The 13695-nt window shown below is 42.1% G+C and overlaps 1 protein-coding gene across 1 annotated transcript; it reads right to left on the reverse strand.

Annotated features, from left to right (window-relative positions):
• Positions 1-7294: 7294 nt before the first annotated feature.
• On the reverse strand, positions 7295-13342 carry rnf114 (ring finger protein 114). The gene is made up of 6 exons (XM_069141068.1): positions 13094-13342; positions 12361-12511; positions 12005-12111; positions 10080-10194; positions 9343-9450; positions 7295-9243 (listed from the first exon to the last, which is right to left on the reverse strand). Exons 1-6 carry the CDS (start codon positions 13228-13230, stop codon positions 9178-9180), a joined length of 684 nt encoding a protein of 227 aa, XP_068997169.1. The 5' UTR covers positions 13231-13342; the 3' UTR covers positions 7295-9177.
• Between the last annotated feature and the right edge of the window lie 353 nt (positions 13343-13695).

Consider the following 13695-nt stretch of genomic DNA (forward strand, 5'->3'; position numbering starts at 1 on the left):
GGGGTAGCCTTTTTACAAATAGAAAAATGAAGACCAAGGAAGGAAAACATTTTGTGCACACTTATAATATCTCTATGCATCAGCATATACATTTTATAGTGAAAGCCATTGCTTTGCCATTGTTCATTCCTCCCAGGGACATTTGGCACTGTAGAACACTTCCATTAAAATTTATATTTCATTACATTAGAAAAAATAAAACGTTTTGATCCCAAATTGGCTCTTCATCATTTACAGAGACCGTAAACAGAGCTCAAAAAGCTGTAATTTTTCTCATGTAATTAAATTGATATTTTAGGTGGAGTGCCCTGCAGCATCTTTCGAAGGCAGAAATCACATCTGCCTGTTTGGATGCAAACACCTGAGAAAGAAAGATAGGTGCCTAATTGACACACTGATGGTTTGATCCATAGCTGTTCATGTTCTTCAACAAGTTATTTTACCTTTCCACTGAGATGTGAAACTCTTATTGAAATCAGTAAACACCTTTCCATGTTGGCTGCATGACGGATAGCGCGGCGCATGCTAAACATGTGTGACATGTAGTTTTTGTTCTGCCTCATTAACGAACGGCCCGAGAATGAAGAGATCTGATTAAAGGTAATTAAAATGACAAAAACACACCATCATTCCTAATGCAGCCGTAATGATGGCCTGAGTGTAGCTGAATGCCAATTCCCTCCACCTCTTTTTCCTCCCCGTTCCTCCCTCCGCTCATCCCTCTCTCCAGCTCAGCTGTGGCTACAGAATCATTAACCTGGCTCTGTGAGTAGGATGTGCTGACAGAACACTCTGCCATTGTGCTTCCTGTCATCTTCAGGAAATCGGGGCTTCCCCCTGCTGTCGAGGTAAAGGACCACTGTGTGATGAGCGACAATCCTGCTCTTCGTTCCTCCTTTCATTTTGTTCTTCTTTTTCCGTGTTTATCTCCTTTACCCCTCTTTATGTCCCTATTCATAAACTGCTCACACAGAGAAAAGTTTTCTAGTAAAATATTATCATGAGTATTAAGTCCAGCAGAGCAACTAATTCCCATTTACCCACTTGATATCATTATTGAAATTACATTTGACTTTCTTTTTCTAAATATTATAGAAAATTCCTCTATTTTGAAATCAAGCCATGCTGTAAAATTAAAAAAAAAAAAAAAAAAAAGCAGATATATTCTATATTGCATGCAGACAATACCAGTCTCAAGAAAAACTGTCAAGTAAAAGCTTTGCAGCAGTGATATTTACAGGAGAAAAATTATACTTGATTGCGTGTTGTCAGGTATCCCTGTTATTTTGACCACCCCCGTGTGTGTGTGTGTGCACATGTCCTGAGGTAAGTGATGGAGTGGATATACTCTGTCACGAGCAGCACAGGGTTGACGCTTCCTTTACATGGCAGCTGCAAGGCTCCAGTGATGTATCAGAGTCAGCAGAAGCATTGATCAGAACCGGGGTTAATCATTGCTCCGGGAACCCAGAAGAGATAGAGGCTGCCTGGGGAGAAGTAAGCAGGGCGAGTGGGCGGCTGCTCTGCAGGAGGGCTGCAGCTCTGCAGTGAAGGAATGCTGGCAGGAAAACATAACCACTTATCTGTTTATCTTTCTGTTCAACTATCAGTTGTTCTAATAGGTTGTGCGTCGGTCCATGTACATGCATTTGGATGTGCATGTGTGTGTGTGTGTGTGTGCGTGTGCGTGCAATGGGGTGGGGGCTGCAATGTAATCCCCTTAACGTCCAAAATGTGGGCAATGAGAGGCCGGATCTGTGCTGTGTCTACTCAGCAGTACCCATTCAATCCACTGAGCTGGGGAGTTAATAATTCAAAAGATAGCAGGGAAAAGAGGCCATAGACCTGAGCGGCAACACCGAGAGCGAAACAGAGAGCAGTGAAAGTATGGAAAGAGTGACCACAGTAAGAACGAACACGGCAGAACCATGGAAGGATAGTAGAAGAAATACATATTCTAGAGGGCAACTGGATCACTTTGGGGAAAGCATGACATGGCACAAAGATGTGTATTATTCCCAACAGCTAAACACAGACTACACTGACCCCTCCACCATGCAGAGCCCTTTCCCTCCATTCAGCCTCCCCCTCCTCTACTCTCTTAATCCTTTTCTCCTCTCACTACCAGTCCCTCTGGGATGATTCTTCACTGTGACCCGCCGTCACCACCATCACGGTTGCTAACATCAAAGTCCAGGACGCTCTCTCCAAGAAGGCACATGAGGATATGAGGGAAACACCCATGAACCTTCAAATAAGTAGCAGCACAGACACACAAGCCATATATAAGCTATATACACACTTGCACATGCACAGATACTTAAAGGAATGTCAGCAATGTCAGTAGGAAGGATGAGGGGCAGTGGGAATACAAAGAGGTTCATCTCCTCAGAGGGGAAGAAAAACAGGGTAATAAAACCGTCATGTCAAGCCAAGAATCTGCTGATGGCACACATACATATACGCAAGTTCACAGATACAAAAGAGAAGCTGTCAAGCAGATAAAGCCATCACTTCTCCTTTTCATCCCTGGTTTTGTCCAGAGGCGTCCCCCTTTCACCTCTTCTCTGCCCCGCCAACACTTGTCAGGCAAGAGAGTCATTAATGTTTAGCTGGGCAGTGATGACAGCGCTGACAGCACTCATATGTCTACGAAGACAAGATGAGAGAGAGGGACAGCCCATCAAAGGATGCCACTTAGAGAGGGAGAGGGAGAAATAAGGAGGGAAAAAAGGAGAAAGTGAGGCTGGATGAACAGTAAAAGGAACCTATCTTTCTTTGCAATATTAAAGGTTACGTCACCAAGGTGGGCTATTAAAATGATGCCATTGTCATCTCTATCCTCCCCTCCCCTTCCATCCTTCTATCCATCCACCTACACAGCCCCCATCTCCCCGCCCCTCCACTCCCCTCCATGTGCTTGTCAGCAGTTTGATTCAGTACCTGCGGGTTAGTTACTCATTGAGCCGAGGAGGGACCAGAGCCGGTGAAGGTATATGGACGGCTGTCTATGAGGCAGCCACCGGTGGTTGGGGGCTGCTGCTTTTGATTGACAGATCTGCCTGCATCATCCATTCCCTCCTCTAAAGACACAAGTTACAAAGCACAGGAAGTAGAGGGAGGTAAATAGCTTTGAATATGAATGGGCCGGTTAATAATTGGGAAGTGTTGGACAATTAATCTGAGAGACAAGGCGATGTTGGGTTTGATTTGTGGGCTGCTGACACCAAACTGTGGGGCCTTCACTTCTGAGGATGCAGTGAAAAGATCTCATGATGTTTCCCATAAGCAGATGATAGTAATATCACAACCAAGAGTACATAATATCAGATATAATATAAATATAATTTTAATTGTATTGTTATTCACTTTCAAAAAGCTCTGATGGACCTCCAGTGAAACATGCAGGCCATGGATCTCAGATTTCTCAGGTTGCCAGATCTTTTTTTACAATTTAATTATTTCATCAGATTGTTATTCTTCAGCTTTTGGGTTTATGGCTAATGATTTGTCCAGAAGATGATCATTTTTGTGTAAACAAACTAAACTAACTAAAAACTAAAAACACACCTCTTCCGACTATGCCTTGAATAGGTAGCACTTTAGTAGCACTTACTTATAGCACTTTGAAGTTTGGCTTTCTTGAAGAAAATTGTACTTTCTTGATTGTTGTTGTTCTGAATTTGTACCCTCATGGTTGAAATGCACTTATTGTAGTCACTTTGGATAAAAGCGTCAGCTCAGTGAAATGTAATGTAATGAATGTTTGTGTTTGTGCCTATATGTGAGGATGTCCAAAAATCTACGAGTGTGATGCTGTTAACCAGCATTTCCCTCCATCTTTCTGGATACATCACAAGTTAATTGAGAAGGTGCTTTGACTGCCGTGACAAGTTAAGTAGAGGGAGCGGGACCATTGTCTTTCAAATCAGCTGTCAGTGTGTTTCTGCTGTCAGCAGTTTGACTCACTACCTGCCTGGTTAATCATCGAGCCACTCCGAGCTGCGAGCTGCTGGAGGTATATGGCCCACCGTCACGGACCCCCATCATCGCCACAACAGGACAACATGTGATTGACAGATTAGCTAGCACTGGCACTTTTTCAAAGAAAGACACGGGGAAAGCAGTGTGGGAGAGTGATGATTGGAATTGAAGGAGGCTTGAGGAGGCAGAGTGAGGTTGAGGAGGTGTGTGTTTGTGTGGGTATGTGGGATGGAGAAATGAAGGTTAACAGGTCTTCTCTATTGTCTGTGTGCAGAGGAATACAAAGCTGCAAGATGTACTGAACTGAAGGATTTACATGTTTTTCTGTGGAAAGTGGAATAGACAGGTGAAATGAGAGCATTTAGTGGGCTGTACAGATATGAGTGTACGGTATATGTATTTTAGTGTCAGTGAGAGCTAAATGGAGGGATAAAAACATCAGTTCACAGGGTTTTACCTGACCAGAAAATGTTCAGCATTGACTTTATCTGTTCTCATAACTAGTTTAAATCTAAACCAAAACCATGTCTTAATGTCAGGCAGTTCTCTCTCTCGCTGGACCAAGAAGACTTTAGGAGGAAGCAGCGAGACAAATAATGAGGATTCCTTTCAAAGTGAAATTGCCTCCCCTATTGGATATGAACGCTGCTACAACCAACATTTGTCCCCCCCACCCTGATAAGGTTATCCCCACTCCAGTCCTCTCCCCCTCCCCTGATTCCCTCATGCACGCCCGCTGAGGTTTGATTTCAAATGGAAAAATTAATGGGAGAATAATAGCCTTGGGCCTCGCTCTCTTCCACACACATCTTAGTTGGTCTACAGGGGTACAGAGAGGGGGAAGGATTTAGATCAATTCACTTGGCCCAATATTCCATTGTGACACAGGCGCACGCGCACATACACTTGGGACTCTGCCCACCCTGCCTCCCTTCACACCTTAGAGGGATTAACTTTCAAATATTAGTACAGTGGCTGTACGGATTTCAAATACATAAATGAGGAAGCAATGATTAGCAATTCTCCTGATAATTGTATCCATGCGTTTCATATTCATTTTCACTTCCAGGAGAATATTTCTGCAGAAAGTGATTTTGAGAACTTTCCAAGCTTTTAGAGAGGCCCGGAAAACTGTTTCTTTTACGATGCTTTTGCGGCCACATTCAGAGAGGGACGTACAGCAGATTCAAGAAGAATTCAAAGTCCCTCGCTTGTATTCTCAAAATACAGACCGAATAATAATTCTCCCCTACCATTAAGAAAAGTACAGTAGTGCTTTGAAAGACGAGAGAAAGGATAAACTGCGTTGTCCTTACAGTTCCGAGTAGCTATTGGCAGGAGTCGGGGTTTAAAGGGCACAAAAATAGATGCAAACACGAGATGTGCAAGTTTCACTTCCGCTGATGCAGGGCCAAGTTGGTTGCAGGCTTTATAAAAATCAAAGTTAAGACTGAATGCTCTTAGGCTACCAACACAAGAAGTGTGTATGCGTGTGTGTGTGTGTGTGTGTGTCTGGCTGGGGTAGGGGGTCGGTTGTTAAAGAGTTTAAAAGCGGAAGATGAGTTGGTGTAGAACCAGTATTGATGTCGGGGAAGCCCACTGGCACTTTGTGTTCAAACATTTGAGAGGGCCGACCCGCCGAGCTGCACACGCCCGGGTGGCAGGATTCCCGCTCTTCCTGTTTCTCCTGACTTTGAGGAATTTTTCGGTGAACAAACTCCCAGTGCTCTTCCTCGCACGCCCCACACCTCATCATAGATACCTGCCTCAGCAAAACTAGACCGATAGAGAACTTTCCAGGCATTTCAGGAGTTCCCGTCTCTTGTCACCCAGGAGTGTATTACACTTATTACAAAACTACTTTTAAGATCACAGATACACTTTTTTATTTTAGATCCCTCACAGAAAGCATCGGGTGATCAGTTAGTCTTCCTGATTCCTCCACTTTCTCTCTGATCAAACATTTGGGCAAAAATACACAGTAGGACCGGTGTAAATGGCCTAAACCAGGGAGAAGAAAATCTTTTTGGACCTAGTCTTACTTTTTCTGAGAGTGCTCTGCTTGGCTTTGATTCAGAGTGACTCAAAAAAAGTATCATCTTAACAATATTACAAAAGTGTTGGACGTGTGCTGTGCTCACTTGTGACTGTTCTAATGTCTCGAGGACAATCGGTTTACACGCTACCATGAAACGTGAACCTACAAAGTTCAGCTGAGTTTCAACCACAGTGCCTTCATCACTTACAGAAGGTGGAAGAGGAGGTTTACAATACATTGTAAAGCAAAAGACCGGTGGAGAGGTGTCTGGGGTAGAGTGATGGCACGACACACTTTTTAAACAAGCCACCGTCCCCACAGCCTCTCGCAGTGCGCCTCTGGGCGCATGTAGCATTAATTGCTGCCTCTACAGAGCCTGCAGACTGCACACACTATCTACCGCTCGCATCAAAGAAACCACGCGCTGAACTTTATGAAATTTTTATACAATGTGTTCACTTCTCTTCCCTTTTCCCCCCTCTCTTTCTTCCTATTCTTATTCCCCACCTTGGCCCCCCTCTCCCTTTTAAGCTGCGCCACCAAACAGACAAGAAAGACTTCTCTCTGCCATGTTTTTCGGCTCGACTTCCTTCCTGCCCAGAAGCACTCGAGTATCTCGTTAGTTCTCTCACAGCTAACATCAGTCCTCTATCTGCCAGGAGCAAAAACCTGATTGGGGAGGGTAAAGAGAAGAAAAGATAAGAAAGGGGGGACAACATCAAGAAGTTTGGTGGGCGAGATTCTCTGCAGAGCTAGGTGTAAAACCGTAATATCATTTAGCTACAGTAATTACAGATATAAGAGGCACAAAAGGAAAGAATAGAGATGAGAGGGATTTCTCTCCCTGTGGACAATGTACACCGAAGGGCCTGAGTTTCATCATAATGTTAGTGCAGAGGCACGTACAACACCGTGCAAGATCATTGTTGGTATGACATGACGCTGCCCTGATTTCTAATACATGCAACGAGATTTGTAGGAAGCTTGCCTCATTCAATATATTCCACAATTAGTGCTTTTCACTAACTCGCACCTTTCAACACTTGCCTGATTGTGACAACTTGGCAAATCCAGTTTTCAATTCACCCTGCACGTTTCCTTTTAACTGCTCTCTTGTACGCACGCACGCACGCGCGCACACACACACACACACACACACACACACACACACACACACACTGTGGTCATCCATCAGCAGCGCGTGTTGTTTCTTCCCCCACACGTCTCATACACACAGGTATAAATCACTGCGCCTGATTTCTGGGGCCAGGGTTTAAATAATTAAAGAGCTTTAATTTATCAGGATTTAGCACCCCCTGACAGTAGGGCTGACAAAAGAGAATGAGAGATATATTGAGAAAGAAAAAAAAAAAAGAAAAAAAAAAAAGGTCATTATACATTAGAAACATATACAAAATTATTACACATTTTACCGGAGAGAAAAACGAACATCTAAGTGGAACCAAAGACGAGGTGAAAAGGCATTAAGGTTCTGCTTTAGAGCTACTTCATCTGCATGTAAGAAGTTTTATTTACCTGTTGGTAGAAGACAAATGCAATGCAGATGTGTGAAGGTTTCTACTACTGTATGTGGTTGATCTGAAACAATTACAAGTTGTTGGAAAACATCATTGATGTAAAATAACAGACACAATTCACACTTAAAAATTAAAACAAAACAATCCTGTTAAAAAAAAAAGAAAAAAAAAAGAAATCAAAAATAGAATTTCCATGTGCCGTCAGGTTTTGGAAGCATATAAATAATAACTATGATTGGGGTTTTTTTTTTCAGAACTGTTGAAGTGAAGAAGAAATATAAAATCCAAAACAAGCTGGAGTGTTTTAGTAAAGACCATCCAACGCATCAGGCATGAGGAACTCACTACAGTAAGTTACATTTTGATTTTTAATTCATGTCACTTCATCACCTGCCTGAAAGTGAAGTTGTGGTTGTTGTGTTTCAATTACGATAAACAGATCTACTAAAACCCCTAAGTTTTCTACATTTTTTTTGGAGTTGAACAAAACCAAAAGTCAAATACTAATCTGGAGAATAACGCACGAAGTAAAGCCCATTTATTAGAAGGGAATCTGTGTTGAATTATGACTCAGGAAAGCTGTTGAGGGCCAGCTGCTGGCATGAAAGGTCAGAGAAAGGTAGAACTCTACTGCCCTCCTGTGGCAACACAAATGAAAATAAATTCTCACCAAATGAAAACCAAACGGACCGATTTCTAACACGCTGATGTTTGCCTACTTGCATCTTTTTATTCACTGGATGAACTATTAGCCCTATGAATTTTGGAAGTCAGAAACAAGATCTACCAGCAGGCACAAAGACATAAGGGAGAAACTTTACAATAAAGCAAACGGCCATCTCTGGCTTTGTTTGACCCTCATATTATTTATTCTTTCCAGTAGATCTCCGAAAACAGAATGAACACACACACACACACACGCACACACACACACACACACACACACACATACACACACACACACACACACACACACACACACAATTTGCCCAGAAACCGCATTAAAAAAAGGACAGAGCTTCCATCTGCTGAAACATCTTACTCGAAACCAAAAAAAACCCAACCTTCTCATGCAGAGTCACTCTTGAGTAAAATATCATATATTAGCATTACCATTACGTGAAGACCTCACTGTGTGAAGTTTGTCGTTTGCTGGCAATAGTTAGCCACCTAGTGGTCACACCCTCTTATTACATCAAGTATTGACAACAGGGAATTTTAAATCACAACTTTGGAAGTTTTTGGCTAAATGACACCATGTCATTAATGAACGAACAGCTTAACAAACATAGTTTAGTAGATACTCAACAAACTATCAAGTCTACAGACTCAGCTGGGGGGGAAGATAATCACACCAGAAACACAGTATCACTCCTAAATAAAAGAGTACAATATGTTGTTTTTTTTTAACCATATTGCATGATTTATTTTCTGAATAATAAACCTATAGATTCATAGTTACAATACCAGCTCCCTATGAAAATAATTACCCATAGTAATGCGGTACCACCATCCTCATGCTAGATGAATGATGATACACAGTGCTGTTCTGTCTTTTCAACACCATCTCCCCTTCACTTCAATGAAATATCCTCCTGGTGGACTGTTCCTCACACTTCAGTTGTCCAAAAGGGAGCGCTGTAAAGCCTCCTGAATCATTGTGTGCTCATCTGTGGAGTAATCCTGCAGAGACACAAGTGGGACAAGAAAGACAAAATAAGTGGAACTGATCATTTATTCACATAAAAAGATACTAACGATAACAAATAGAGCTTGACTTACAACAAATGTATCATAAGAGAAAGTGTGTCTGATCTTCAGGTGCTGGAAAAAGTCAGCACTCCTGTAGTTAGGGTCCCCCCAAGGCATTGAGGCACAGATAGGACACACCTAGAAAAAGTGACAGGAATAAAACATTCACGAACATTTCGTTAAATGAAAAAGTGTGCAGAACCTAAACCGTAGTTCAGTCACAAGATTCACGACAAGATGATTTAAAACTCGCAAATCGCCAGTCTCTAACCTTCTGAAACCTGCCAGATTACACCAAAGCAACGAGACGATGTAGCATGTCCACAGCAACAACTTTCTGTACTTCCATTGTAACTGCTGGGTTTTCAGGATTTCTCGTAGCTGTATATAATTTGTAGTGTCTTAAAACATGAATAAGGATAGTGATAGTGAGTTACTTTTAACAGTTGCAGTGTTTGTAGCAATGAAACGACAAAAACAGAAGAAGAAAAAAACAAAACGAGAGAGAGATTTTCCCAGTTCGGTCCGTTTCTCTCATCTTTTTCTGGAGCATTTACGTCATTTAGACAAGGTGGTGTCTCGTCTTACAAACATGGAAAAAAAACCCCCGCAAACTATCATGCCTTAACGTTCTAAAACTGCCCACTGAGTAGAGACAGTTCACACTGCTGCGACCTTTCTTTGCAACGCTCAAACAGTTTTGTCTCATTTAGAATTTTTTTTGTTCTGAACGGGGCTTAAGAGGAATGAGAGTGAGGATTTGTTACCACTTGGCGTGCATCTCGAGCATGTTGGGTAGTGCAATGTTCGACCAGGCCGTCCTGATCGAGGTTCTGGCAGTTGCAGTAGGGGCAGGTGAAGGTGTAGCGATTTGGCACTGGACTGTGGGAAGGAAACAGAAATAACACGTCACACGAGTGATTTATTATTCGTACACGTTTTTCTCCAAAAAGGTTTGTTTCTCAGCTACACGAATATTGTACTTCGGATGGAAAAAGAAACCAACTTGTTTGATATCAGTTTAATATTTTGATGATGTAAGTGCAGAGACTGAAGCTACAAGAGTGAAACAATAATCGTCTTTTAATGGGTTTAATGGCTGCATTTCCAGTAAAGTGATATTTTCTGAATTAATCTAACTGGGATGAAAATCTACGACAAAAGGCCACTTCCTGATTAGTCGTCATATCCACCCCCCATTACAAATAGCAGACAAATTTATCATCTAAATTTAAGAAGCAATTTCACATCTTACAACATTAGAGTCATTGTTGTTGTTCCGGCTGGTTTCCCTGCAGGTAGTTGTAACGGTCAACAATTCACCACTCTACCACCACCACCACACTGTCGGAGTGCACCTGTGTGTACTCCACTGGAAATATCTCTCTTTTATAAATGAAGTCGAAACACAGTGGCAAATGTAAGTCATGTTATCAGCAGAGGAAATGCACGCACTTCACAGAACACACCCACCATATCACAACTCCACAACATTATGTTATGGTGTAATTGAAGCTAAGTGTTACTACAGGTTGATCGGGGGATACGATGAGTCAACATGCTAATGTTTGAAAAAAACAAAACCAAACAGTTTAAAGCTTACATTTCCCTGGCCACACCAGACACAGTGTCCGTGGCCTTGTACATGTTTTACATAATACCGACGTATAAATAAATAATACATTACCAGAATCTTCCTTTAAGGTACTTGTTCATACTTTGTAATACAATCCCCCCCCTTTATCCTGTTAATACAGTAGAACTGAAAGAACAGCAAAGTCCTCAGCTGCATCAGATTTCAATCTCTATTTGCTCCCGTTAGTGCACCACACAATACCTCCCTCGTGTAAACGTATCTCTAATTGTAGGTGTAAAATGTATGCACTACATTCAGTATGTGCTACATAGTGGCCACAAAAATTCACCTCTACTTTTTGTAAAAAAAACAACAACAACAATGTAATGGTTCATTTTTGATAGTGTGAAGCATCACGATTGAAAACAGCCCTGTATCTTTAAAAAAAAAAAATGCTAGCAGCTGTGTTGGTGGGGACGGATAGTTGTTGAGATCAGTGATATTTGAAATACGATCCAGGAAGGAATACATTAATAGATCCTGGGGTTTTACAATTATGAAACTTAAGCGGAGCGCCCAAATGGCTTTTCACAGTGCCATAGCCAAATAATCTGAAAAAAACAAAAAACAAACATGAGGATACATAGATTGTATGTAGCGAGTATGTGGTCGAGAGAGAGACCCATTTTACTAATGTTTTGTGTTTTTTTTATGGCACACATTGGGTTTTATAATTAAATATTGTCATTTTTAATAGTCGCAAAATCATGTGAAAATGCATAATTTTTAGTCAAGTAACTGCCTACCACCACCACCACCACTACTACTACTACAGCACCTAAGCCCTCCACAAACCAAAGGAAAACCAAAAGGTCCGTGAGTGTGAAGGCCCACCTGACACCAAAACATTGCCAGCAGTTTATAAAATACGATAAGACAGGATTTTACAACTCTTGAAAGTTGTCACAATGAAAGCGAAACTAACAGTCCAAAATATGGCATTTATGTTCCAAAGAGTTTGACCAGAAATGCAAGCGTGCATGTATTTGATTGGCCTCTGCGTTTGAACCTGCGGAGTAACGAATGCGTGTCCTGCTGTGTCTTATTGTCTCTCACCTGATGATGGCAGGCTGGCTCTGGGCAGTAGTTCTCACTCCTTCTTCAATATACTCCTGGTATTTTGAACAGGCAGCTGTGTGGCTTCTCATCTGAGAAAGGCCAACCTTGAAAGACAGCACAGATCAGTCACTACTAATACGTGACCAAAACTGACAAAGGTGGTCTTGTCTTCGCAATTCGAACCCCCGCTACCGTCCGAATATAAAAGACCACAGATCGTGCATGTGTAATTATTTCATCGTCAGCCTCCATGTTTGCCCTGCGCAATGAGTTGATGCGTCTTAGCGCTTGCATGTTTCCAAGTTAGTTTATCTGATGCAACTTGATAAAAAAAAAAAACCCAAAAAACCTACCTGAACTCTACATCCCTTGCAAGCTGCCACTGATGATTGGATGAGTGCCTCTAGATCAACAGCTTTAGTCCAGTGGCCCAGAGTGGCCCGACATACAGCACATACAGGCTTCTGTGGACGCAAACATTCCTGCAAACAACTCTGGCAGAACCTGGCAAGAGATGGGTGAAGGGATGTGACAGCAGTCAAGAAAAGAGGAACAAGCCCCTGAAACTATCAGTTTTAATTAGGCGCCCGGTTACCATAAAATACATTGTCGGAGATAAGAAAACAGATGTTGTCGTGTGCTGGAACATTCCTATTTTGCTCCTGAGTGATGCTTCCTGTAAATCAGATGGAAAGTACCCCCCCCCCCCCCTCCTCTCAAGAAGACGCAGGGACTTGTAGTCCTTTAAAGTAGTTTTACGCGTGGAGGCAATGGGGATCCAAACTACAACTCCCAAGTGAGGCCTCTTCTTTGATGTAAACAAAACTGAAACTGATTTAGCCAGCTGGAATTGTTTTGTTTTTTTTGCCAAATAATCATACGTGCAGAATAAAATTGCAGGGTCGCAGCACAAGCAGACAAACGCACACTCGGAAGTTTTGCGACTCTGGTGCCGCGACGTGTTCACAATCAAGCCTTTCCCTTCTTTTGTGTTTACCTCGTACCGCTGCATCGTTCGTGGTGGACGTGGGTTAGGGGGAGGGAGATCGACAAAAAAAAAAAAAAAATCAAGACAAAAATACTCACGTATGGCCGCATTGTGTCGTTACGGGACTCTCGAAAATCTCAAGGCAAACCGGACAGACGAATTCGGACACGTCGCTGCTCCCGTCAGAGACGTTTTTCTTGTGCTGTGCGGCGCTGAAACCTCCGAGCATCGCCATTTCTTTTTTTTCTCTCCTCTCCACTGAGTCAGTCCCCCACCAGCACCAACCGTTCCCTTAACGACGTCACCGGGTTCTGGTTCTTTTTCTTTTTTTTTTTTTTTAAGCACGAGGGCGGAGTCACAACAAACGACAACACGTACGGAACGTCACTCACTGCGCGTGAACTGCGTTCAACACGTTCAACTTTGTTTACTAATGCAGGCGGTGTTTAAAGCAGAGAAATCATATAGAGGAGCAACTCGTGATTTAAAAAAAAATAAATAAAAAAAAATAATAATAATTCTGCTTATTTTTTTTTTCCATTCAATGGAGAACGCATTTTGTTTGTAAAAATGGCAATGTTTACTAAATTGCAAAAATAGTTTCTGAAATCGGTTATTTTGCTGGACGTTATCGTTGTTGAATGTATGACAATATGTTTAATTGTTACTGGAGATTAACTGCATACATGCGCTGGTATTC

The sequence above is a fragment of the Embiotoca jacksoni genome, unplaced genomic scaffold (genome assembly GCF_022577435.1).
Source record: "Embiotoca jacksoni isolate LCO1_2020_lvr unplaced genomic scaffold, fEmbJac1.0.p SCAF_9, whole genome shotgun sequence".
Lineage (NCBI taxonomy): Eukaryota > Metazoa > Chordata > Actinopteri > Embiotocidae > Embiotoca > Embiotoca jacksoni.